This window comes from Leishmania infantum, chromosome 30 (genome assembly GCF_000002875.2).
Source record: "Leishmania infantum JPCM5 genome chromosome 30".
Classification (NCBI taxonomy): domain Eukaryota; phylum Euglenozoa; class Kinetoplastea; order Trypanosomatida; family Trypanosomatidae; genus Leishmania; species Leishmania infantum.
In genome coordinates, this window is record NC_009414.2 from 50,503 (window position 1) to 72,837 (window position 22,335).

Consider the following 22,335-nt stretch of genomic DNA (forward strand, 5'->3'; position numbering starts at 1 on the left):
GCAAAGATGTCGCTGCACCCCAGCGCCGGCGACTGCACGCGCGAGTGACGGGGGTGTCCTACGAAGAGGGGCAACTCAGGAGGTCCTTTGAAGGAACACCAGTGCAACGCGAGACGGGCGAGCAACAACACAAATGAAGAGCCGACGAAGGCGTGCAAGAGGAAGACAAGGAGGCGCTGGGGTTGCGTGGGTGTGCATGGGCGCCACACACGCGGTGACAGCGTTGGCAGGGGTTAGAGAACGCCAATGCACGCAAGAAATCGAGGCGCCTTTTAAGAGATGCCGTGGAAACGAGACTCACGCAAGCGCGTCTTACGATGAGTGCCGACAAAGGAAGGAAGAAGATAAGGGCGGCTCCGCGGCTGCCACACAAAGAGGGCGAGGATAGACTGCAGTGCGCAAGTCTGCGTCCACGTGTCGCGCGTCGAAGGCTGGCCAGAGGATGTGGGCCCTTGTGGATGGCAAATTATACGTTAGGGGAAGATATCAGTCTGAAGATCTGTGCCAGCGCTCCACACCCTCCTCGAGGGGAGCCCACGCGCAACGATGGAGCAAGCGAGAGAGAAAGAGGAGGCGATGCGGCAACGGTGGAACGGCAAAAAAAGGGGATAAGCGAGAAATTGTCTGCCGCTTCAGGAAGCGGCTCAGCGATGTGGGCGTCGTGTGCGAAGTGGGTGGGAGAGAGTCGCCCACCACCGACCCATACACTGCGACAGAGGGGAGACTACAACGCCCTCACCCTTGAGGTGTGCCATCAGCTAAGAGGGAATGTATGCACCACAAGTCGAGGAGCAGGAGGGGGTGGTGGTGGTGCGGTACGGTGAGTGTCATCCCTGCTCCATCGCCGACGCCGTGACGGTCGCTGGAGCCACCCCCTCGCAGCTCTGCGCATTCCGCCTCGCCTTTTTCGTTCGGTAAGGGCTGTGCGCTCAACGAAGACGTCTGCGGGCGCCAAAGTGAGGTGGGGTGTAAAGATTTCGAGCGTGTGTCAGAGGAGGGAGGGGGAGCACCAGTGCAGTGGTGTTCGCTGAGGGGCAGCCCTGCCCCTCCTGTCAAGGCCCCACCCACCCAACCGTTGCCTCGCCACCCTGCCCATTCCCCGAAAAACACAAAGGGAGCGCAGGCGCTACGTGAGGTGTCGACGGTGTTTGTGTGTGGGTGTGTGGGTTGGGGGGGGGGGGGGGCGTGCGCGCTGGCACATGACTTACGAGTGGCGCGCGCACCACTCCAGACACCGGCTGGCAATGCGCTTGAGGCCTACACGAAGCTGCAAGCATAGCATGTGGTTTTTCGTGGGTTCGTCACCATGCACCTCCGCCAGAGTCTCCTCGTCCTCCGCAAGCGTTGTAGGAAAAGACTCCATGACGCACTGCACGGTGCTCTTCACCACCGACACGACGGCGGCCTCCGTCACCGGCGACAGTGGTTCAAAAGGGCCGTAGCGGCGACCCTCCATCATATCGAACTCGTCTGCCTGTGCGAGCTGTACGCGGAGAAGCGCCAGCAAAGCAGCGGGTGGCACGCCGTCGTGTGGAATCCAGCAGCGACCCGGCAAGCACAACGCGTAGCGACGCATCAACGCCAGGCGCCGCGCATCCCAGCTGCTCTCGGTGCCCCCCTCACGCGAAAGCGGTGCTGACGTGTCTGTGGCGTCGCTCTCGCCCTGCGGCTCATTGGGCCCTGCGGGAACGGCGAGTGGAAAGGGCAGCTTGTCGTGCACGTTGTCGGGCCCCAGCAGAAAGCCGTAGTGCTGAAGCAGCTCCCAGTTCTGCAGTGGGCCGTAGCTCATCCACAGCTCGCGCCCCACATCCGCCGCCGTCAACGCAGCGCTTACCTGCATAGTAAAAGGGCCCCCGTTCGGCTCCACCTTGCGAACAAGCACGTCGGTGTGGTTGGCGTGATTCACCATGTCTGCCAAGGGCACCAGTGCCATGACGACGGCGCCGTCCACGTTAAGGTTGAAGGCGCGCGAGTCGAAGGTCGACTGGGCCCACACAAGGTGCTCCCAGACGAAGGCCGCCGACATGTCAGCCAGCGACGGGGCTGCTGCCGACGCACCGTACAGCTTCGAGAGCGCGCGGTGGAAGAGCGGAAGGAGAGAGTTCTGAAGCTGATCGACAAAAGCCTGCATCTGACTGCGCTTGGCGAGGACGTCGTCGACCATGTCGAGTCCATCGAGTTCTGCCAGATCGCGCAGCTCCCAAGCGATGGGTATGGTGGGGTACCGCCCCGGGCAATGTGTAAGCAGCCGCCTCCAGTGTGAGCGCTCCACGCCCTCAACAAAACGCTCGTAGACGAGGCAGAGAACGAGCATGGCCTCCTCGTTTGCCAGGAGGCCGCGCAGAGACGGCTCGGCAGCGATGGCGCGGCCCAAGGCGCAGTACTGGAGCAGAGAATCGATAAAGAACATCTCAGAGCGAGGCACTTGAAGCAGCGTGCCGCGGCTGGGGACGGGGGCGGCGCAGCGCAGAGACCCCTCGCTGTAATCGTTGCCTGCCTCCATCGGGATAAAGGCGACCTTGTCCGACCACGCATCGGTCAGGGTGGCGCATCGGCCGTGGTCGGCATCTCTAAGGGCGGAGCGGGCCGCGCTGGACTCCGTCACGGACAGGCTGCCCTGTGGCTTGATCGTAGCCGTTGCGTACTCATCGAGTGCCGCGCGAAGCGCGTTCAATGAAGACGCGGGCGGTAACTCTCCACGTTGTTGCTCCTCCATAAAGTGCCAAGCCAGCTTCACGCTGAGCTGCTCGTTCCACGGATCGACCACATCGCGCACGCGACCTGCAATCATGCGCGCGTCCAAGCACTCCCACAGAGTGCGCCCGTCCAGAGCAACGAGACGCGCTCGCCACAGCAGCTCCGGCAACGTCCAGCCCGTGCGACTGGCGAGAACTGCCTGAACAAAGAGCGGGTCTTCATCGCTGTAGGGCACGCCCGTGTCTTCGGCATGCCATCGTAGATAGCGGCGCTTTACTTCGGCGTTGTCAGAGTTGTTCAGCTGCGCTGCAAACCATTGAACGGCAGTGGTGAGCGGTGCGGAGGCAGACATCGCGCCAGAGAGCTGCGTGCACGGGCAGTGGATGTCGGGAACGGTGAGGAGTTGCCAAAGAAAAGGGAGAATGGGGCGGAAGGGGTAGCGGAGGAAGTAGAGGAAGCACGCTACACCGACCAGCGCACGCACGAGCGGCACCACAGAAGGCTCGCAGCCCGCGCAGCAGTCGGCACACTCACACGATGAACGAGTCGTGTGGCACGGAGACCAACTAGAAAGCACACCGCAAAAGAGGGAGAGGGAGGGGGCATCTGCACTCCGCCCAGCACCGAAACGCCGACTTCGGACGGCCCTCTCCTTCGCCGTCTTCTTCGTCAGCGCCTTGCGTCAATGGTACCCCCCTTCATGCGCAGCAGGGGGGGGGGGGGCAGCAGCCGCGGTTGTCATACCAAGCCCGCGTCGCGCCAGCAAACACGCAAGCACATGCACGCCGACAGTGGGCGAGAGAGAGAGAGAGGCAGATCCGACACGCAGTCGTTCGCAGGCGCGGCAAGTACCGCGTACCCCTCGCCGGAGAGCTTCCGCCACAGCAGCCCGTATGCATCGGGACGCTGACGGCACCGTTCGACGTATTTGACCCTCGGCCACATCGCACCCTCCCCGCCATCCAGTTCAGAGCGCTCTGCGGGCTGTTCAGCACCGTGGGGGTCGGCAGAAATGGTGAAGGAGAGTCGCGCCTCCGCCGAAGAGCGTATCTTGACCTCAAACGCGGTGTAGGTGATGTCGCACATCACGCTGCTCTGGATGTCAGCGTCGGGGAACCAGAGGAGGCCTCCCACGGGCAGCGCCAGCAAAGAAAAGGCTATGCGCGATAATGCTGACGCGGTCGCGAGCCCCCAAGTCGTCGACGCTCACGCTCAACGCGAAGGCGTCTCTCGAGGCCAGCGGGCACGGCGCCCCGATCAGCATGCATGCGGAGCGTTAGAAGCGCGAGATCTTATCTGGGCTGATCGAGCTGCGGTAAGAGAGGAGCCACCGCAGGTAGATGCGAAGCGCTATGATGGCGCCGTATACGTGCAGCGCACTCACAGCCACGGTGCCGCGCAACTTTGAAGCAGTGCGCACCGTTCGAGTCGTCGTGGCGGCGGGAGGCGTCATCGACGCCTCCACGACCGCTGGTCAGGCGGCCACTCCTTCCTTGCCGCCGATGCCGCGCGTCAAGTCATCGCACGAGCGCGCGAGTGCCAGAGACGTCTGCTGCAGCGCCGAGGTCTCGGGACACCGCTGAAAGAGGGCGAAGGCAACGGCAGCGGCGGACGCGCCTGTAAGTGGGTGTCTGGTGATGCACAGAACGACAAGGTGACGGCAGGCTGCGCAGCCAGCTCTGCTGCGTGCACGCACACAGCGTGGCAAGACAGCACGACCGACCGCCACGATAGGGAGGTGCGAAGAGGATGCATACGGAGAGCCGTGCGCGCGAGGTGAAAGCACGAGCAGCGAAGAAGCGCTGCGCCTTGTGAGACGGCGAGCAAGAGAAATATGAAGAGAGAGCGAGAGCACCGTGTCTGGAGCAGTCGACGTCGCGGCATTGGTTCGGCAGTTTGCCATGACGGGCGCGGCCATCGTCAGCAGCGCAACACGAAAGCACCTCGAAGTGGGCGTGTGTGTGCGTGCTTCATGGGTGCCTGTTCGCCTGATGCCAAAGGCAGCCTTCACTCCAGAAAGTGTGCGCCAGGACTGCCCGCGAGGTCACTCGCGCCGCTACCCAGCGCCGTTGTCGCGGCGTCTGTCTTGCAGTTGTCGTGCGCCCCAGCGCCTGCGCACGCATGCACGCGTGTCGACTGAGAGACACACGTAGAGCGCGTCCGACATACTTGCACGCCATGACGTTGCATGCGGGTGCGGGAAGGGTGGCGGTGGTGGTGTCAATGTTGATACAGCCAAGGCACTCACATAAAGTGAAAATAGGGAGGCAGACAGACTGCGAACGCGAGAGGGGCCCGCAGGCAACAACCGGAGAAGAGGTACAGCGGCTGATGTGCTACTCCTCAGCAGCCACGCACTCATCGCACTCCACTCCCCCTCCCTAAGTACTCCTCATCTCCCTCAGGGGTGGTACGCCACACACGCGGCCGCCGTTCCATCTGCACTTCACTGCGCTCCAGTGGACAGCGTCCACAAGTGCCCGTGCATATGCACTATTCCTTCTTCACCTCCGAGATGTGGACGTTGGCCATGCGCTCGAGCACGCTGACGACAGCGGAGTTGTCTTGGTCGCCGTCGCCGTTCTGAATCATCGCCTGGAAGAGCTGCGTGTTGACAGCGGTGGAGGGCAGCGGCACGCCGAACTCCTTGGCCGAGTCCATCACAATGCCCATGTCCTTGCTCTGCAGGGCAGCCTTAAAGCCGGGCTCGCGGTTGCCAGCGAAGAGGCGATCCGGCTTCACATCGAGGGTCCAGCACTGCGCCGAACCACTCTTGATCGCCTCGATAACTGTCGGCCCTGACACGCCGCACTTCTCAGAGAAGACAAGGATTTCGCCGAGCGCGACCATCTGGGCAGCCACCATGATCTGGTTCGCCGCCTTGCACACCTGCCCCGCCCCGCAGTCGCCAATGCGGGTCACCTTCTTACCCACTGCGAGCAGCACAGGCAAAACAGTCTCAAGCGCAGCAGCGTCGCCGCCGACCATGACGGTCAAGGTGCCGTTGCGCGCTCCGATGTCGCCGCCAGAGACCGGTGCGTCCAGTGCACGCACTTTTTTCTCCTTCCACAGCCGTCGTGCGATCTCCTGCGCGACAGAGGGCTTGATGGTGCTGTTGTCCACAAAGATGGCCCCTTCACGAATGCCGGCTGCCACGCCGTTGGGGCCGAACACGATCTCCATCACGTCAGGGGAGTCCGAGAGGTTTGTGAAGACGACATCAGAGGCCGCCGCCAACTCCGCCGGCGTCGCGCACGCCGTGGCGCCAGCCGCGACGAGGTCGTCGCACTTGGAGGCTGTGCGGTTCCACACACTCACAGGAAAGCCCGCCTTGAGGATGTTGACGGCCATGGGCTTGCCCATGAGCCCCAGACCAATGTACCCGACGCGCATTGCTCAAGAGGAGCGGCCACGGGGTCCGTTTATGGGAGCAGGATGAAAAGATGCTGTCTTGTCGTGCTGGGAAAGCCCCGGCTTGCGGATGGACAGCGGTGGAAGCAGGCGAGAAAGAGGGATGGTGGGTGAGTGCAGTGCGGTGATGCGGGCAAAAGTAGCAGTGGGCAAGCGACACCGGAGATGTGGCGCAGTGCGCGTGACGGCACACAGACGCCGAAGGGGCGGCGGTGCAGCGGCTTACGCGGTGAGGAGCGACCTCCTGCCTCCCGCAGAAACGGCTCAGAGCACTCAAGCAATGCCCCTACGTGCGCGCTTGACGTGCACGTACATGTTCGTTAGCACGAATGCAGTTGCATCTACGCGCAAGCAGGCAGAAGTTCATTTTCTGGGAAGTGGTGGCTCTCGCCCCAACGCTGTCGTTTCAAGCTGCTGTTGAGGCCTTACTGGCGCGTAGGAGAGGGAAGAGGGAGGCCGGAGCTGCCGCTCAGCGCTCGCGCGCACGAGGCCGAAACGCTGGCAGCGCACCGCAGATGAATGGCACCCCACCGTTACGAGAGTGAAAGCACAGTCGGCTCCTGAAACACGCACCGAACCCCGCCTCGTCAGCCGGCGTTCAATAGCCCTCTCTTGCGCTATCTATGCCAGCCGCATAGAGAGTGAACCAGAGCAGCTGCCGCGGCACCGCTAAAATAGATGAAAGAAGGTCTCTTACGTCCGTGCGGGCGCACTGTCAAGACACACAGCGACCGGCAGCACCCAAACCCTGTCGGCGCGCAACGTCGTCGCCTTCACTGGCGTGGCTAATCGCCCCCATCCTGGCTGATAGACGCTGTGCGCAATGGAGGACAGGCGAGGAACTCTTTGTACCTGCGCTCGCGCCTGGTTTACATGTCCCGCCAGCTCGCGCGAGTGCATGAGCATAAGAATGCGCGCCGGCATCGGCGGGTCGTGTTGCTGTCACGCCCACCCCCGCGCTATCGGCCGCAGCGGTGCCCGTCTTCTTCTTTGCTGACGGCACCCGCTCCACAATCTCAATGTGCGCCTGCCGATCCACCGCGCCGGGGTACGTGTGTTGTCGATCACGACACTGTGTCCGCCCGCCTAGTACCTTTCCGCTTCCTTGCGGCACTTGCCACGTGTCTGCGTCGCGCCACGGTTGACATGACGGTGCCTGTCACGGTTGCAGATGGCGGAGGTAGAAGGTGGACTTGCCACCGTCCGGGTACCTCGGAAAGAGGGTCGTCACCTGCACGTTCGGGCACGCAAAGAAAGGCGGCGCGGCAGGCAGCCCGCCGACGGTCGCCACCGTCGGCGTGGTGACGCGAGCTGACAGGCCGGCATACTGCCACGGAAGCTGCTGCAACTAGACGGGGCTCACATCGCTTCGCGAGAACTCCTCGCGCTCTGCAAGTAATGTGCGCGTCAGACGCAACAGCGCATCACTCAAGCGCATGGATGATGGCGGTGACGACGGCGGCCATGGCAAGAGCGGCGCGCTGTGGCACTACAGGACACGAGAGAAATAGAAAGCACAGCGGAGACATCGGTGTGGTTTAGTGAACGGCACCTCGCCTCCACCGCCTCCTCCCCCTTTCAGCAGCACGCCCGAGGTTTCGAGTGCAAGGCACCGCCTGCGCACATCTGCATGGCCCTCCCCTTTTCGAGAGCGCCAAGCGTCACGGGGAACTCTTCGGTTATGTATAATGTTTTTCGAGGCTGGTTATCCTTGTTAGGACAGTGGCACAGACGACGCGCGCGTGTGTGTGTGTGTGTGTGCCATCGTATCTGTGGAGTGTGCAATTAGGTGGATAAAGCGGTCACTGTCCAAGTGCGCAGCAGCCCATTCTCCGTCGCGGTGGCCAGGCTGGCGTCCAACGTGCCATGAGCGCTGGTGGGGCGCGGTACCAGGTGCAGCGGCGCACTCCTTGTTCATTGTCCAGCGCGAACTCGGCCCTTCGCCTACAAGTTCTTCCGCAGCTCGTCTTGCAGCAGCATGAGTCGCTTGGTGATGCCGAAAGTTGCCTTGAAGACCTTCTTCAAGTCCTCCTCCGACATGGCCAGGAACACCTGCACGTCGATCGTCTCGCGTTGCACTGTGCGAATGAGCCCTTTCAACCCCTTCCGGTTGAACACCGCCACTAGTAACTCCACGCCATGTGTGCCCTGCAGTGCCTCCGGTGCAGCAGACTCTCCGGCTGCGGGTACACTATCATGCGCGGCGAAGCTGTCCGTGGCAGACGAAGATGCGCCGTCGGCCTCCCCCGACTCCGTCGAAGGAGGTAGCACCATGGCAGCGTGTGCGAGGCAAGTGGAGAGGCGCCCCCACTCCCCGTCTGTCCTTGCCCAGCAAAGGAACGCCTCCTGCACCTCGGAGCTCGTCGGCTCGCTTGCCTTCTGCGTGCACACCACCTCGTGCACAATGCGCTTCAGCAGTGCGATGGACCAGCGGTGTACATCACGACTCGTGTCGGTGGAGAGGCGCCGCGCGAGCCGGCTGCGCAGACGCTCGAGAGCATCGCTGCTGCTCTCCAGCCCTGCGATACAGTCCTCCACGTTGCCGCAGAGCTCACCGTAGGAGCCTGCAAGGACGCGCTCCAGCTCTGGCGTACGACGCAGTGCCTCAACCACGTCCTCGCAGCTCTCCAGCACCCGCCATGTGTCGAGCAGCGGGCTTGGTCGGCTGAGCTGGTGCTGCATGGCAAGGGGAGGAGGCATGGGCAGAAAAAGCTCGCGCGAGGCTTCCGTGAGCACGGTGGGGAGCCACGGCAAGCGGTGCAACGTGTGGCCCACGAAAAGCGCGTTGAAGACGTCATCATAGTAGAAGAGCGCCTCGTTGGTGAAGTGCGCTGGGTGGTGCGTCTGGCTGTGTTCCCTGCGCCGCTGTTGCTGTCCCTTGCTCTTGACAGCCACAACACGCAGCGCCCGCGCTGCTGCCGGCGCGGGCGCCTCCGCTTCGCTTTTTGCCACGTCGACGGCCACCGTATCCCCGTCCGCCATGGCCGACACGCGATCCTCCGGAAGCTCTGCGAAGCGCAGCAGCTCCAGCGGTGCGTTGGGCGCGTTCTCCAGCACTGCGCGCTGCACGCCATCGTGAAACGTGGCGTTTGTGAGCAGCGCGTGCCCAAAGCCGTTGCATACCAGTCGCGCCTGCGGGATGTGTTCGAGAAGCTGCTTGATGAGTGAGCTCTGGAGGGGAGAGACGCCACCGGGGAGGAGGACGTGGTGGACGCGGCTCAGCGTTGCGGCGTACGCGTCGCAGAAGCGGTGTACGGCGTCGATGCTCTGCACCTGCGGCAGTCCAACGAGCACCTGCGACTGCGCCGCTGGATCCTTGAACTCGACATCGGATATGCTCGTGGACGTTAAGAGATAGATGGATTGCGTGTGAGGCGGGGCGTTCGGCGACGCCTCGCGAGACACGTCAAGCACTGTTGTCATGTGCCGCCCGCAACCGTGGAGCGGAATGCCTTGATCATGAGAGCATGTCACGTAGAGCCGCGGCGGAGCGTGGCGCAGGTACCGCGAAGAGTGGAAGACCGAGGTCACGGATTCGACGAGAGAGCTTGAGCTGCTCGCGGTGTGCGGAGCTGCACTCCGAGCAGCGGTGACTCGACATGCCAGCGACACCCGTAACATGTGCGCACCGAAAGCAAGCGCGCGAAGTGGTGTGGAGGCAGTCCTGGACAAACTGGATGCCGACGTGTCCACGCGGGCGTCGCTTAGGTTGCGCGTGTGGAGGGCGCGAGGTGTGCCTGCTCACGCGTCTCAGGGCAGAAGACAGGCCGAAAGAGGGGGAGTAGAAGAAAGAGATGTTGGGGGGGGGGGGTACCGACGGCGCTTGTGTCACAGCTCGCCTCCCTTTCGTGCACACTGCCGGCGCCCCTAACCGCAGCTGGTCATGTGGAGCCGACAGACACGCGCAGAGGCACATCAGAGGCTGTCAATGAAGGCGGTGCGGTGCACGCCCGTGAAGTCAAGGACGCGCACGCAGCTCTGCGAGCTCCACCCTTGCCAACGTGCGAGGCGGCAATGCCCGCTCTGTTTCTCTAACCTCGTCTTGTGTTGGTGATGTCGATCAGCGCTCCCTTATGGGATCGGAGGAGGTGGAGGGGACAGGACAAAGAAGAAACAGCGACAGTTGTGAAGGAAAAGGCGAGAGAGCGGGGGGGAGCAGCTGCTAGATGTGTGCAGTGCGAGCGGGCCACTTCTAAAAGCCCCACATCGCCACAGAGCCCACCCCACAATGCGTCTCGCTGAAGAGAGGCGCGCACACGCCGCAGCGCTCATCCTCGACAGTCGCCTCTCTTGTGCTTCATCCTCTTCCTCAGCATGTAAAGATACGCGTGCCCGGCGCCGCAGGGGGGAGGAGGAGGGCGACGCCACCACTGACGAGGGTCTGTGGGGCTACTGACTACTTGCGCCACGGCTCCTTCTGCGACTTAGCGTAGAAGCCCCCCATGGCGCCAACGAAAATGCCGACAACGGCGCCAAAAGTGGTGCCGTTCAAGCTGCCGCCGTCGACGACGCACAAGGCGCCGCTCGCTGCTGCGGTCGCCAGCGTTGCCAAGGCAACGGAAGGGCTGATAGGGGTGACCAGAAGATGGAAGAGCCCGGTCGTCGTCGAGCATGTGAAGAACGAGGAGCATGAGCCGATCAGCACTTTATCCGTGAAGCGGCGGCTAGGGGTGAGGAGGACTGGATGCCTCACCGCACCACTGCTGCTACGCACGGGCAACAAGTGGGGCAGCGTGCGGGAGGGATAGCGAAGCATCGTAGACCTGTTGTTATAATGGTGATTGCAATTCAACAGTACTGGTGAAGGCTGTGGTGCGTGCGTGTGCGTGTGTCTGTAAAGGTGGTACTAAGGGAGGGTGCAGCGTAGATGGGTGAGCTAACCTGCCCAAGAGAGTGAGGTGGATAAGCAGCTAGCGATGGCAGGAGGTGCACGCAGAAGAACAGATAAAGATGCGCGTGGTGAGCGAGGGGGGAGGCACGCCATAAAACACAATGGACGAGAAAAGAGGTGCTGGGGACGGGGTACAGCACAGCTCTGCCGCCCCCCCGCCCACCCACCCCACCTCTTCTCTCCCTATTAGTCTTGCCCTGCACAGACACCTCCAGCAGCTCACCCACATGTCTGTAAGTGCCTGTGAAGACACAGCGGAGGGGACGACAAAACGAAGCTGGCAATGGGCACCGAGGAAGAGAGGAGAGAAGCTCGGCTGCTCCGCGTTGATGATGTCCGTTCCTTTATATCGCTCGACACGATGAGGTCGTATTACGGATGATGGTCGCACCATCCATCCTTCTCTCTGTGAGGATGTGTGTCCTTCACTCACATCAAATCTGTTCAGCGTGCACCTCTCTCCCTCGCTCTCTCCCCGCCCCTTCCGCAGGGGCCTGTTACGGCAGCGTAGAGGTGCGACGCATGCATGCATGCATGCGTGTGTGTAGGGGGGATACAGAAGTTGGTGAGTGCGAATGCAGCTCCACAGCGGCACAGACATCAAACACACATACACCCACAGGCACGCAGGCGCTTAGATGAAGTGAATGCCGTGCTTGATGAAGTGGGCAAGCATAGTCATCAATGCCTCCTCGTCAAGCATGCGACTGCGCTTTTCGAACATGGGGTCCGCAATCACCGAGTCCAGCAACACGCGGAACTGCTCGAGCGACACGGAAGAGCCCACATCCGCACTGCTACTGGACGTCAAGGGCTTTGCGCCGGACGTGGCGGTTCCGACGGGCTGACCGCCCTCCATCTTTCGATAGCTCACGTACTTGTCGTACAGAGCCTGCACAGCCGCCTTGGTACGAAATATCGACGAGGACTTCTTGTTCTTGCGGCTGAAGAGCATCTTCACGAGCCCGTCCCACTCCTCGAAATCCACATCAGGTCGTGGGTGCTTGGGGTCGAGCCGAATGACGCTCGACTCGACCTTCGGCGGAGGGTTGAAGCTGTTCTTGCTGATCTTCATGAGGTGGCTGCAGCGGGCGAGCAGCTGCGAGTTCACAGAGAGTCGACAGTAGGCCTCCGATCCGGGCTGTGCGCAGACGCGCAGGGCGAACTCACGCTGAAACATGAGTACGGCACATTTGAATGTGGGTGTCTTGAGCAGCTTGAACACCAGCGCCGACGAAATTGCATACGGCACGTTGGCCACACACTTGTCGAAGTATGGGAAGTCCTGCTCAAGGCAGTTGCCGCGGATAATCTGCAGCTTCGAGGCCAACGGCGTGTTCTGGAAGCGCTTGTTCAACTCCGCCACCATGCGCGGGTCAATCTCGAAGGCGATCACCTTCTTCGCCGTCTGCAGCAGTTTCTCTGTCAAGTTGCCCGTGCCGGGGCCGATCTCGATGACGATGTCGGTGGGCTTGATGGCGGCCTTTTCGACGATGGCGGCGATGACAAGCGGGTTCTTGAGAATGTGCTGGCCGAAGCCTTTGTTGAAGACGATACCGGACTGGCTGCCGCCAGTCTTGACACCAGAGCTTGCCCTCTTCTCCTTGAGACCCTCAGCCGCTGTGCCGCGTCTGTGTCCTTGTGGGGTTGACTTGCCTAACGTGATGGTCTTCGTACCGAACTTGATCTTGCGGGATGCAGCGTGGATGGGCTCGGCACTGATGATGCCCATTGGCACCGCCCGCGGCTCCTTCGGCATCGCTGCGTTGCTAGCGAAGAGGAGTGGAGGGAGAGAGAGAGAGCAACGAATAAAATAGCGACAGCAACGGCGACGCAAGTGATCACGGCTGCACTGCAGCTTGGCAGCCACACCGTGATGTTCATGTGAGAAGCAGAGCAGACAAGCCGCAGCAGAGGGCACAGTGTGAAAGAGAGAGAGAGAGAGATGGACGAGCGGGGGCCGATGCGGAAAGAGGCAGGGCAGTCGCACAAAACGAGGGAGATGTGCGCAGGAGGAGGGAGGGGGTGACGAGGAACCACAAACGCGGTTAATGCCGATGCGAGAGAGGGCATGCAAGCACGCTGGCCTGAAGCGCCACCGCTGAGGATGGGCGCACGTGCAAGCATGGATGAGGGGCGCATGCATTCCTCTCATCATTGCGAATGCTGTTGCAGCTTGGCTCGATGCTGACATTCTCGCTCTACCCAACGCGGCAGGAAAGGAGGAGATGACGACGACTGAAGGAGAAGCGTGTGGAGGTAGGGTTGGGGACCGGGATGCGATGACGAGCCGTACACGTCTCCCTGCACATCTGCGCACAAGCATACACGGAGATTCAAGCACCGCCACAAAAAGGAAGAGAGCGCGCTGGATCTTGTTGTACGATGGGTGCCGAAACGTTACTGCACCACCCACGCGACGCCCCGACGGGCGGTGTACGCGTTTCGCTTCAAGTTCGGCTGCGCTTCCACTCGCATCCATGTCTGCTTGCTAGTAGCAGATGGCATGGATCTGCGAGCCACGACGACTGGCGGCGGCGGCTGTGGCACTGGCGAATGTGCTGCCGAGCCGCTGAGTAGCACTGGTGCGCGAGGGAGGGGAGACAACGTCAGGAGACTTTCGTTGCACGTCGAAGAGACCCCCGTCTTGTCCGCCGCCTGTTTTATCGAGGTTTCCTTCCTCCCCGCATTGTCGGCCTCAGAAGTGTGCTTGGCTCCCTGCAGCCCACTGCTGCCGGTGTGTGGCAACGCCAACACGGACGCCTCCGCCTGAAGAAGCGCTGCTGCCCATAGCTCGTCTAGGTACCGGTACGTGCTAATGTCTACGCCACTGCCGAATCCGCGGGGGGCATCGAGGCACTCCGCTTCGACCGGCACTGCCGCGGTGGCGGGGGCACCAGCAGCGGCCTTCACGGTAAAGGACTGCTGACGGCGCATCGGTGGCTTTCTTTTCGGTTCTGTTTCTACTTTGTTGTGCCGCCAAGTGAATTGATGTGCGTGTGTGCACGAGAGTATCTGCGTGACGGGCGCGGTATGGTGTGGTGAGAGGTGGGTGGAGATGGAGAGAGACGGCCAGGTGGGCGTCCCTCTCTTCTATCAAGGGTGCCGTGGCGCACTAAAAGTGCGAGCGCTGCAAACAAGCAAGCACGCGCGCCAAAAGAAAAGGAAAGACGGCAACAAGACGCGTTGACATCATGATGCAGAGAGTTGCACGCCATCGCGCGCACCGGCGAGCTTCAGCGCAGGGACGTGGCGGTGCACCCATGAGGTTCTCACCCCGCCCTCCGTATAAGAGACAGGAGCGGCAGCAGTGGTGGCCCACTTAGCGGTACATCCTCATGGGAACACTTCACATCAAGCCAGTAGACCCGGTGTCCGTACTCCCACGTGTGGAATCACCATCACGAGTATTATTACACCGGCACGAGCCGCGCCATGCTCTGCACTACGTGTGTGCACGGGTACTCACGTGTCGCGCACACACACGCCCCCCCCTTTCCCCCCTCTGTCGTCCGCATTTCATGTATGCATTACGTGCCTTTCGCGGGTCATGCTGGGCACACACAGAGCGAGCTCAAAGTGAGAGAGAGAGAGCACGAGGCGGCGCTGTGTTGAGGAGAGGCGCCCACGTGCACACTCTCGTTGCCCTGTCCCTTGGTAGGCGCGGTGAGGAAGGGACGGTGGCGCACGTGGTGCCCCCACAAACAAGCACATGCGCAGCGAGAGCGGTAGAAGTCCGCACAGGGCAAGCACCAGTGGGCTGAAGCAGTCACCGGCCCTCACTATTACCAGCTCCATCCGCATCACCCGTTAGCCACCCCTCTGTCTGTCTGCCTGCCTCCCTCCATCTCCTCCGTGTGCCTTCGATGTAGGAGCCAAAAGGTGAATGGCGAGGAGTGGCGATGACGGGGTCGCGCTACCACCGCCATCGCGAGTGGAGACCGTCACTGCCACCCCGCTCGCCTGTCCCATCTCAGGTGCAGCTACGCCACGCACGCACAGCGCCACGCAGAGAGAAGCAGTAACGCAGCCGTGCGTAGACCAGCAGTCCGCCCAGGAAGAGTTTGGTTGCGTAATCAGCAGCAGCACCGTGGCCATGATGAACTGTATTGCCTCCGTGGTGCAAACTGCATGTCGCGCCGCGCTGGGTCAGGCTCCTCGTTGAGGTCATGCTCGGATGCGCCTCGCTGTCCCTACTTTTCCAGCTCGTGCGGTGCTACGCCGTTTGCTATGGAGCCTTCGATGCGGTCATAGTACGCCTCGCTAGCCACATCGCCGGGCTCACTAGCCGTCGATGGTGATATGTGTGCTGATATGTCTGACGTGGACGTCGACACCGCGGTGCTGGTGGCGATGTGAGGCAGGTGCGCCGGGTCTGCGTACACGGCTGTCGGCGGGACATGGCATGGGTGGAGGTGCCCCCCGGACGTATTGTCCCAGTCGCTGATGGGAAACGTCGCGTCCATGTCCTCCATGTTGGCACCGCTCGACGCCTGGGAGTCGCCGGTCTCCATCTCGCCCTCCACCGCCATCGGCAGCGGCGGCACAATGGGCGAGCGCCTTCCTACGTTGGTGCCATTCGCCGTTGCGACTGATGTGGAGGAGGCAGGTGACATCTTCGGAGTCGTGTGCGGCGAGGAGCGGTGAGTCGCCATGTCTGTGGTGTGCAGCGTCTCGCAGGCGGCGCAGCGCATGGCGGACGGGGCGTTGAGGTAGGCGCAAACGCGGCATGGCCACACCTCGGGAGCCGAGCTCAGCTGCAGTGGCTTCACAGGCCGGCCAGCAGAGGAGCTTGTGAAGCCTACGCACTCCTTGGGGCTGATGGGAATTATGTCGCTCTTCTCCACGTCGCGGAAGCGCACACGTCGATTCTGCACGTTGAGGCAACGCATCAAACTCTTGTGTGTCCGATGCTCGAAGGAGGAGACCAGTGCCGACAGCCGAAGCAAATCGCGATCATCCACGAAGAGGCGTGAGTACTCGAGCAGCGTCAGGCGGGCGAGTCGCTGAGTTTTTTGGTGCGCCTCACCTTCGCCGCGCTTCATGGCTAAGTGAATAATGCGGTCTTGTATGTCGTAGTCCCTCGCCAGGGCTAAGTGGAAGGCGTAGTTGCATAGCGACACCAGCTGCTCTAGCAGCAGCAGGCCTCCGTGGGCCCTCTCTGGCTGATTGTATTCGAGATAGAGTCGAATGGTTGACAGGATCAGTTCTGGGTGCCCGTCCGCGATAGTCACGCACTCGGTCAGAAACTGCGGAAACTCCGGCTGCTCTCTCCTGAGCACGCATTCGGCCACAACGCGACTAGCCCGGTACTTTAGCTTCACATCGGCTACTACGGTGCGCAGGTAGTTCATTCTGCACCACTCCTAGTCTCGTACGACCGTTTCTTTTCGCGTGCGTGTGCGTGAGGGTCTCCCTGGACGTCTGCTAGCAGTTCCTTGCCTCACAGAACTCGTCTGCGCGATGCCTTTCAACAAAGCAGCGGCGCCCTCGAGTGTGCGCACAAACAAGGAAAGTTCGATGAGCTTGAAATGACAAGAAAGGAGGGGAGGCACAGCCGCACGCACGCACGCAACAACAAGACAAAACGACAACGGGCAGCGTGTTGGGGCACAACGGTGTCCTATCAATGATGCAGGCACAAGCACACGCCGGTAAGAGGAAGGGCCGTCGCAAGATGAGCGCAAGCCAGCAGATGTGTTGGAGCCGTGTAGGCGTTCGAGAAGGTAACGAAGAGAAGCACGCGCTCCAGCCAGGGAGGCGAATGGACCCGAGAGCGCTTCACAGAAGCGACGGCAAAAAAAAAACGAGCGTTTTAAAAGCAGCCAAAAAGCGGAGTTGGTGCCGTGAGGCTGCGGACACTGCAACGGAGAGGTGGGGCAACGGAAAGTGGCCGCCGTGATGCGTCCTACACGTCTGCCTGTGTGTGTGTGTGTGTGTGTGTGTGTGTCCAAGTGCACCGACCTTCTCGCTCCCCCAGGTAGGAAAGGGCGAGGCAGCACAAGTGCTCGATAGCGCGCTGATTGAGAAAACAAGAAGGGCAGCAAACGCGGCGCAGAGAAATGAAGTGGATGAAGGCAGAGCGACGCACGCGAACGGGGCGAGGGACGGCCTTCGAAAGGCCGTGCGCGTGCCTCTCTGCTACACACCAAAGTCGGTCCCACGGCGAGAAGCAGCGACGGTTGCGGCACTAACAATCGGCGCCGCCCCTGTTTCCGTCCGCTCCACGTCGGCCTAGGAGAAAGACTGTGTAACGATGGGGGAATTCCGTTCGTACTCAAGGGAGGGTGCACGCAGAAAGAGAGGTGTTGGAGGGGGGAGGCTATGCTGCGAGCACTTCTCCCTCTTGAGCAAGCACTGCCGTTACGCTCCCAAGCTTTCGCTAGAAGAACTGGGAAGAGGGGATCCTGGCAAGGAACAGGCGCTCTTGTCGCTGTATGCCGCACGAAACGCTGAAGGATGTCTCGGAGAGAAAGAGGAGAAGTAGGGAACAATCTCAGAAGTACTACCTGGCCCGTAGGTACGAGTGACGTAGGCAAGCGCAACGAAGGGAGAGTGCTGGCGTGAGTCGATTGCAGAGGTGGGCCAATCGGGGGCGCGAGACAGAGAACCGCCAAGAAACAGTTTCAGAAAGGGATCGTAGTCGTGGACGGCGTGGATAGAAAGGTGCAAGGGAGGGGTCGTGGTGGCAGGTGTGCGTGCAGAAGCCGCGTGCGCCATGGGGTGGAAAATGGCGGGCACATATCACAGTGCGCCAGAGCAGACTGTCCCGCCCACTTTCCTTCTCCAAAGCAGAGGGCAGCGCAGGCGCCAAAGCAGGAGGGCTATTGCCGCACGTGCGCACTCTTCCGCATGCGCACGCTCCGACGGACGCTGAGTTGAAGGCGTCGCATCGAGGGCGTGACGTGGAACGCTAGGCGTGCACGGTTTTCTTTGCGTCGACGAACTCGGCCGCATCATGGTACACATGCAAGTGAGGGAGGAAGGCACCTGGGGGTATGTGACTGCCCGAAGCAGATGGAGCGAAGGCCTCGCCGCTGCCTCCGGGCAATAGTGGAGAAGTAGAGGGGTTATATCACCAAGCAGATCCTCCCCGAGCCCCTCCCCTTGCTTCATGCCAAAGGCGGTGCAGGGTTGCATGGCGGCACGGTCACACACACACACACACATACAAACTGCCAGACAACCGTAGGAACAACAACTACATCGACGGCGCCTCACGGGGCTTTGCGCGCGAATTCGTACGGCGGCGGGTGCGTCAGGTAGGCGGGGGCCGCGACGGAGGTGAGGGACTGCGTGTGGGTCGGCTTCGCTGTCGCCTCGGGGTGCAGGTATTCGGTGTAGTGTCGAGTGCTCACGTCGTACGCGGCTATCAACAACGCCATCGGCACCGCGCTCAGAATCGGCTTACCCCGGAAGAAGCCGTCGTACAGCTTCGTGATGCCGTGGCGCCGACGCAAATCGAGGAAGAGCGAGCGATAATTCTGTGGTCGCCCGCAAGTGGTGGAGTTGATGATGTGCAGCTGTTGTCGCAGAGACTGCACCGGATACTGGGCTGCCATGCCGAGGAACGTGGCGAGGTGGCAGTAAAGAAACAGCACCATGAAATGGCGGTACACACCGTCGTAGCGCAGCCAGTTGTAGAGGCCGAACTGAAGGGCGAACTGCAGCGAGCGGCCCAGCAGCGCGACGGTAAAGCCGCGATACACACCGAGCAGCACCTGCGGCCGCTCTCGCAGCGCCGTCATGAGGACGTCCGCGGCGCCGCTAAACCGGCGTGGTCCCGTTGGGGCCTCTGCCGTTGCACGCAACACGTCGTAAGGATGGGTCGCGGTAGCGTACAGCACACCCGTCATGGCGCCAGCGGCAAAGCCGCGGCGGCAGTTGTCCCACGGCGCCGTCTCCAACCCGTGTCGCAGCACGGCAAAGGTGGAGAGCAGAAAGCCGTAGTGCGCCGCCAGCCATCCGAAGGAGCGGCCCCTCCACCACCGTGTGTGGAACACCACCCGAAAGAACTGGGCTCGCTTATCTGACATGTAAATGCGGCTTGACTCGCCGGGGACGTCGCTAAGAAAGTAAAAGCGATCCAACTTCTCAATCGGCACCGTCAGAAACGCGCAAGCCGTGGAGCAGCCCACGATGACGGCGCCGTGCTGGCGCATCGTGAGTTGCGTCTCCGTGTACCCTTGTCGGTGAGCGATGGGCTGCTGGTACGGGGTGTCGGTGCGGTAGCCGAAGGTGCTGCGGTAGCCCCTCGAGCTATCGAAGCTCATTGTGAAACAGCTTAGCTGTGGTACTGCCGTTGCATCGCTGTACGGGTGTGCGCCCGGTGTGTGTGCGCCTTCTCGCCACCCACGTGCAACTCTGCCCGAGAGGTCGGAGTGCACACATGCACATTAAGGCACACGTCCAGAGAAGCAGAGGGAAGACCGAGAGAGGCGCAGGGGAGGAAGCGAATGAGAGCAGGGGAGCTCCGATGCAGCACAATGTACACACCCCCAGCGATAACGTTAACGCGCTCCGGGGGGAGAGAAGCCGAATGGACTGAATCCAGTCCACGCACGGCCACATGCACACGTGCGAGCGCACACGTTCAGGACGAATGCGTACGGTAGGCGCACATGCACGTGATCTGGGAGCGGCAGGAGAGAACGCATAACAAGGCGGAAAAGAGCCCAACACCACCAAGCGCGCGTAAGCGCCAGCCGCGGCTCGATGTGCGTGAGCGGCCACTGCTGCGTGCGTCTCGTTCGTTATTTTTTGTCCCATGTCATTCGGGTCTATAGAGCTGTATGCCGCTCCCATGACGAGGCTCGCTCTATCAAGGCACTTGGGAGCCGAAATACTGTGGCACAGGACAGCGCCGTGGCCTCCGCGAGCGAGCACAAGGCCCAGCACTGCAAACACGCACACCTACATCAAGAAAAAGGCTCCCATCCCATAACAGCAGAAGAAGCGCTGCGTCTACTCTATAAGCACTTATGCGAAACCTTGTCGGGCGGCATGGGAGAGATGAGGAGAAAGACAACAGACGTCTCGGCAGGCCACCACCTCCACCGACACACACACACACACCTTCCCTCGCTCTCCTCGTGCACGCAGCAGAGAGGGGGGAAGCCAGAGTGCCGGGTGAGGAGCGAGACGGGAACAAATCAAAAGCGAGACGAAGGGGATGTGCACGACTGCAGTGCAGCCGCGCGAAGAAAATGCCAACAAGAGGAACAACTCGCAGTACATCAACGCCGCCTCAGCGCATCACAGAAAGTGGCTGAACTTCTCCATGCAGGAACGGCTAATCTCGTCTCCGCGACGGCGAAAGACCTCCGCGAGGTAACTCACCACGTCCAGCTCCACCTCGGCCGACGGACGATCCAGGCGCCGCCCAGACGTGACCAAGTACGGGGCGACCACGTAGTGCGACGTCGACGTGGCCGCAGCAACGTCGGTAGCGCTACGGGAAGCATCAGCAGCCGCGGGATCGCTAGGCGCAGGAAGGAGCCCCAGCACCTCCACCAGCCCTTGCAGCTCCTCCTGTGTCAGCGTGCCCACGAGCGGGGCTGCCAGCTCGGCACGCGCCGTCGGCATCATGTGAGGATCATCAGCCAAGATTGTGGAGTATGTTGCGTACCATGCGTCCATGGCCAAGGCAACCAGCCCCTCCTGCACCTGTGCAACAGGGTCCGACACGAGCTCGTCCTCGCCTCCGGCCACACCCTCGTCATCGAGCTGAGACACGGCAGTGCATCGGTCCGGCTGCATGCTGCCGCTGTCGCGACCCACGAATGGCACGACGCTTACCGGGGCCGTCCCGCCGCTGCCCACCTCAAGGGCCAGGAACGACGCGTAGAGCGGGTTCTCTCGCTCCACTGGCGCCTTCTGATCGCCGCGCCACCGTGTCGGACGCACTTGCGGCCCGGTGCCGTGCCCCCTACCGCGGAGGCCAAGCGCCTTCGCCTGTCGCTTGTGGGACGCGTTCAGCGTGAGCGCGAACTCAAAGTCACGCGTCATTTCGAACAGCTCTGCATCGAGCGCGAGAAGCTGCCGCTGCCGGTGACGGCGTGTTTGCAGCCGCGTCAGCGTGCTGCCGCCGTCGTTGAGCACCTCTGTCCGCATGCTCAGGCACACGGGCACGCGCAGCAGCGTCGGGTTCATGGCGTCGGGCGCGACACGGATGCAGCTGCTCCACAGCACCCACATGCGACTCTGATCGTCCGCCTTCACGTACAGGATGAGACGCGAGAGCCGCTTTTTCTCTGTAGCGTAGAAGTGGTCTGCAATGCTCTCGCACAGCTGTGTCACCTGCCTCTTGGTTTCGTCGGCGACGAGGGTCTCATCACTGAGGTACGGTGCTCCATCAAAGGTCGCGGCGCGATTTGCCAGCGGCACGACGTGATCCGTCAGCCGGGAGCGGTTTGTGCGGCGGTAAACGGTCGTGATGTATGGAGTCCAGATCACCTGCAGCTGGAAGTTGCGCCGACTGGACCCCTCGCCTTTGGGGATGACGAACTTCTGCAGTACGCCGTCCGGCTTGCGTTTCTGGTCAAACAGAAAGCAGCGCAGAGCGTCAGCCGTGAAGAACTCCACGTACGTGAGCTGCTGGTTGGCGTACTGGTGCGCCCTCAGCTGCTGCGGCGTGAGCACCTCCTTCCAATCCTCCTCCACGTCGACGCTCGTGTGGAAGAACTGAGCAACGATGTCGCAGCCCTTTACGGACTCGGAAAAGTGCGCGTACATAGTCTGCGCATCCAGCATAGACCCCGGCCGCTTCACGATCTCGCTGTTCTTGCGATCGTAGGCGTACCACGCGCGGGGGAAGTTGTGGTCGAACACGACCGTGTCTGGCAAGAGCACCGCGGACATGGAGTGCTCCCGGCCCTTAACATTCTTGTGCAGGTACTGATAGAGATGGACGCACAGGCCGTCACCCTCCACCGGGTGCTGCTTCACCCAGTCCTTTGTGCAAGTGACACGAATGCCGGACGGAGACTCAAAGCCGTCCTCGCACCGCGGCGCACCCGGCGGGGTCGGCGCCAACTCTCGCTTCATACTACGGCGGCACGCTCTCAGTGTGTGTACGTGTGTGTGCCTGCGCGCAAGGGATGGCCCTCGGCAGCTAACAGAGGAGTGGGCACTCCAGAGCACATGCGCAGAGAATCAGCGCCGTCGCAGACACATAGAGAGCGAAGGAGAAAGAAGGACGAGTTGGAGAGGCGGGCTGGGTGCCATCCGGTGCGTGGGAGGATGGTCATGCAGGCAAGAGAGGGGGTCGCGGCCGTAGCAGGAGATGTAGCCGCCGCGTTGCTGCAGCTGCCTGCTCTGCTGCGGGCATGAGATTC

At 61.8% G+C, this 22,335-nt stretch overlaps 8 protein-coding genes and 1 pseudogene across 9 annotated transcripts; all 9 read right to left on the reverse strand.

Moving 5' to 3' along the window:
* Positions 1-1,204: 1,204 nt before the first annotated feature.
* Positions 1,205-3,049, reverse strand: LINJ_30_0160 (conserved hypothetical protein; the record flags this gene model as incomplete). Its single annotated transcript, XM_001466793.1, has 1 exon — positions 1,205-3,049. The coding sequence occupies one exon, from the start codon at positions 3,047-3,049 to the stop codon at positions 1,205-1,207; it is 1,845 nt and encodes a 614-aa protein (XP_001466830.1).
* Positions 3,050-5,190: 2,141 nt separating this feature from the next.
* On the reverse strand, positions 5,191-6,090 carry LINJ_30_0170 (putative 2-hydroxy-3-oxopropionate reductase; the record flags this gene model as incomplete). Its single annotated transcript, XM_001466794.1, has 1 exon — positions 5,191-6,090. One exon carries the CDS (start codon positions 6,088-6,090, stop codon positions 5,191-5,193), a length of 900 nt encoding a protein of 299 aa, XP_001466831.1.
* A 1,031-nt stretch (positions 6,091-7,121) lies between these two features.
* LINJ_30_0180 lies at positions 7,122-7,597 on the reverse strand (annotated as a pseudogene). The gene has a single exon. A coding segment is annotated over exon 1 (476 nt).
* Positions 7,598-8,052: 455 nt separating this feature from the next.
* LINJ_30_0190 (conserved hypothetical protein) lies at positions 8,053-9,531 on the reverse strand (the record flags this gene model as incomplete). The annotated part of the gene is made up of 1 exon (XM_001466795.1): positions 8,053-9,531. The coding sequence occupies one exon, from the start codon at positions 9,529-9,531 to the stop codon at positions 8,053-8,055; it is 1,479 nt and encodes a 492-aa protein (XP_001466832.1).
* A 973-nt stretch (positions 9,532-10,504) lies between these two features.
* Positions 10,505-10,864, reverse strand: LINJ_30_0200 (conserved hypothetical protein; the record flags this gene model as incomplete). The annotated part of the gene is made up of 1 exon (XM_001466796.1): positions 10,505-10,864. The coding sequence occupies one exon, from the start codon at positions 10,862-10,864 to the stop codon at positions 10,505-10,507; it is 360 nt and encodes a 119-aa protein (XP_001466833.1).
* Positions 10,865-11,633: 769 nt separating this feature from the next.
* On the reverse strand, positions 11,634-12,758 carry LINJ_30_0210 (putative ribosomal RNA adenine dimethylase family protein; the record flags this gene model as incomplete). The annotated part of the gene is made up of 1 exon (XM_001466797.1): positions 11,634-12,758. One exon carries the CDS (start codon positions 12,756-12,758, stop codon positions 11,634-11,636), a length of 1,125 nt encoding a protein of 374 aa, XP_001466834.1.
* Positions 12,759-15,192: 2,434 nt separating this feature from the next.
* Positions 15,193-16,353, reverse strand: LINJ_30_0220 (conserved hypothetical protein; the record flags this gene model as incomplete). Its single annotated transcript, XM_001466798.1, has 1 exon — positions 15,193-16,353. The coding sequence occupies one exon, from the start codon at positions 16,351-16,353 to the stop codon at positions 15,193-15,195; it is 1,161 nt and encodes a 386-aa protein (XP_001466835.1).
* A 1,863-nt stretch (positions 16,354-18,216) lies between these two features.
* Positions 18,217-19,272, reverse strand: LINJ_30_0230 (conserved hypothetical protein; the record flags this gene model as incomplete). Its single annotated transcript, XM_001466799.1, has 1 exon — positions 18,217-19,272. The coding sequence occupies one exon, from the start codon at positions 19,270-19,272 to the stop codon at positions 18,217-18,219; it is 1,056 nt and encodes a 351-aa protein (XP_001466836.1).
* Positions 19,273-20,254: 982 nt separating this feature from the next.
* LINJ_30_0240 (conserved hypothetical protein) lies at positions 20,255-22,045 on the reverse strand (the record flags this gene model as incomplete). The annotated part of the gene is made up of 1 exon (XM_001466800.1): positions 20,255-22,045. One exon carries the CDS (start codon positions 22,043-22,045, stop codon positions 20,255-20,257), a length of 1,791 nt encoding a protein of 596 aa, XP_001466837.1.
* Positions 22,046-22,335: the final 290 nt, after the last annotated feature.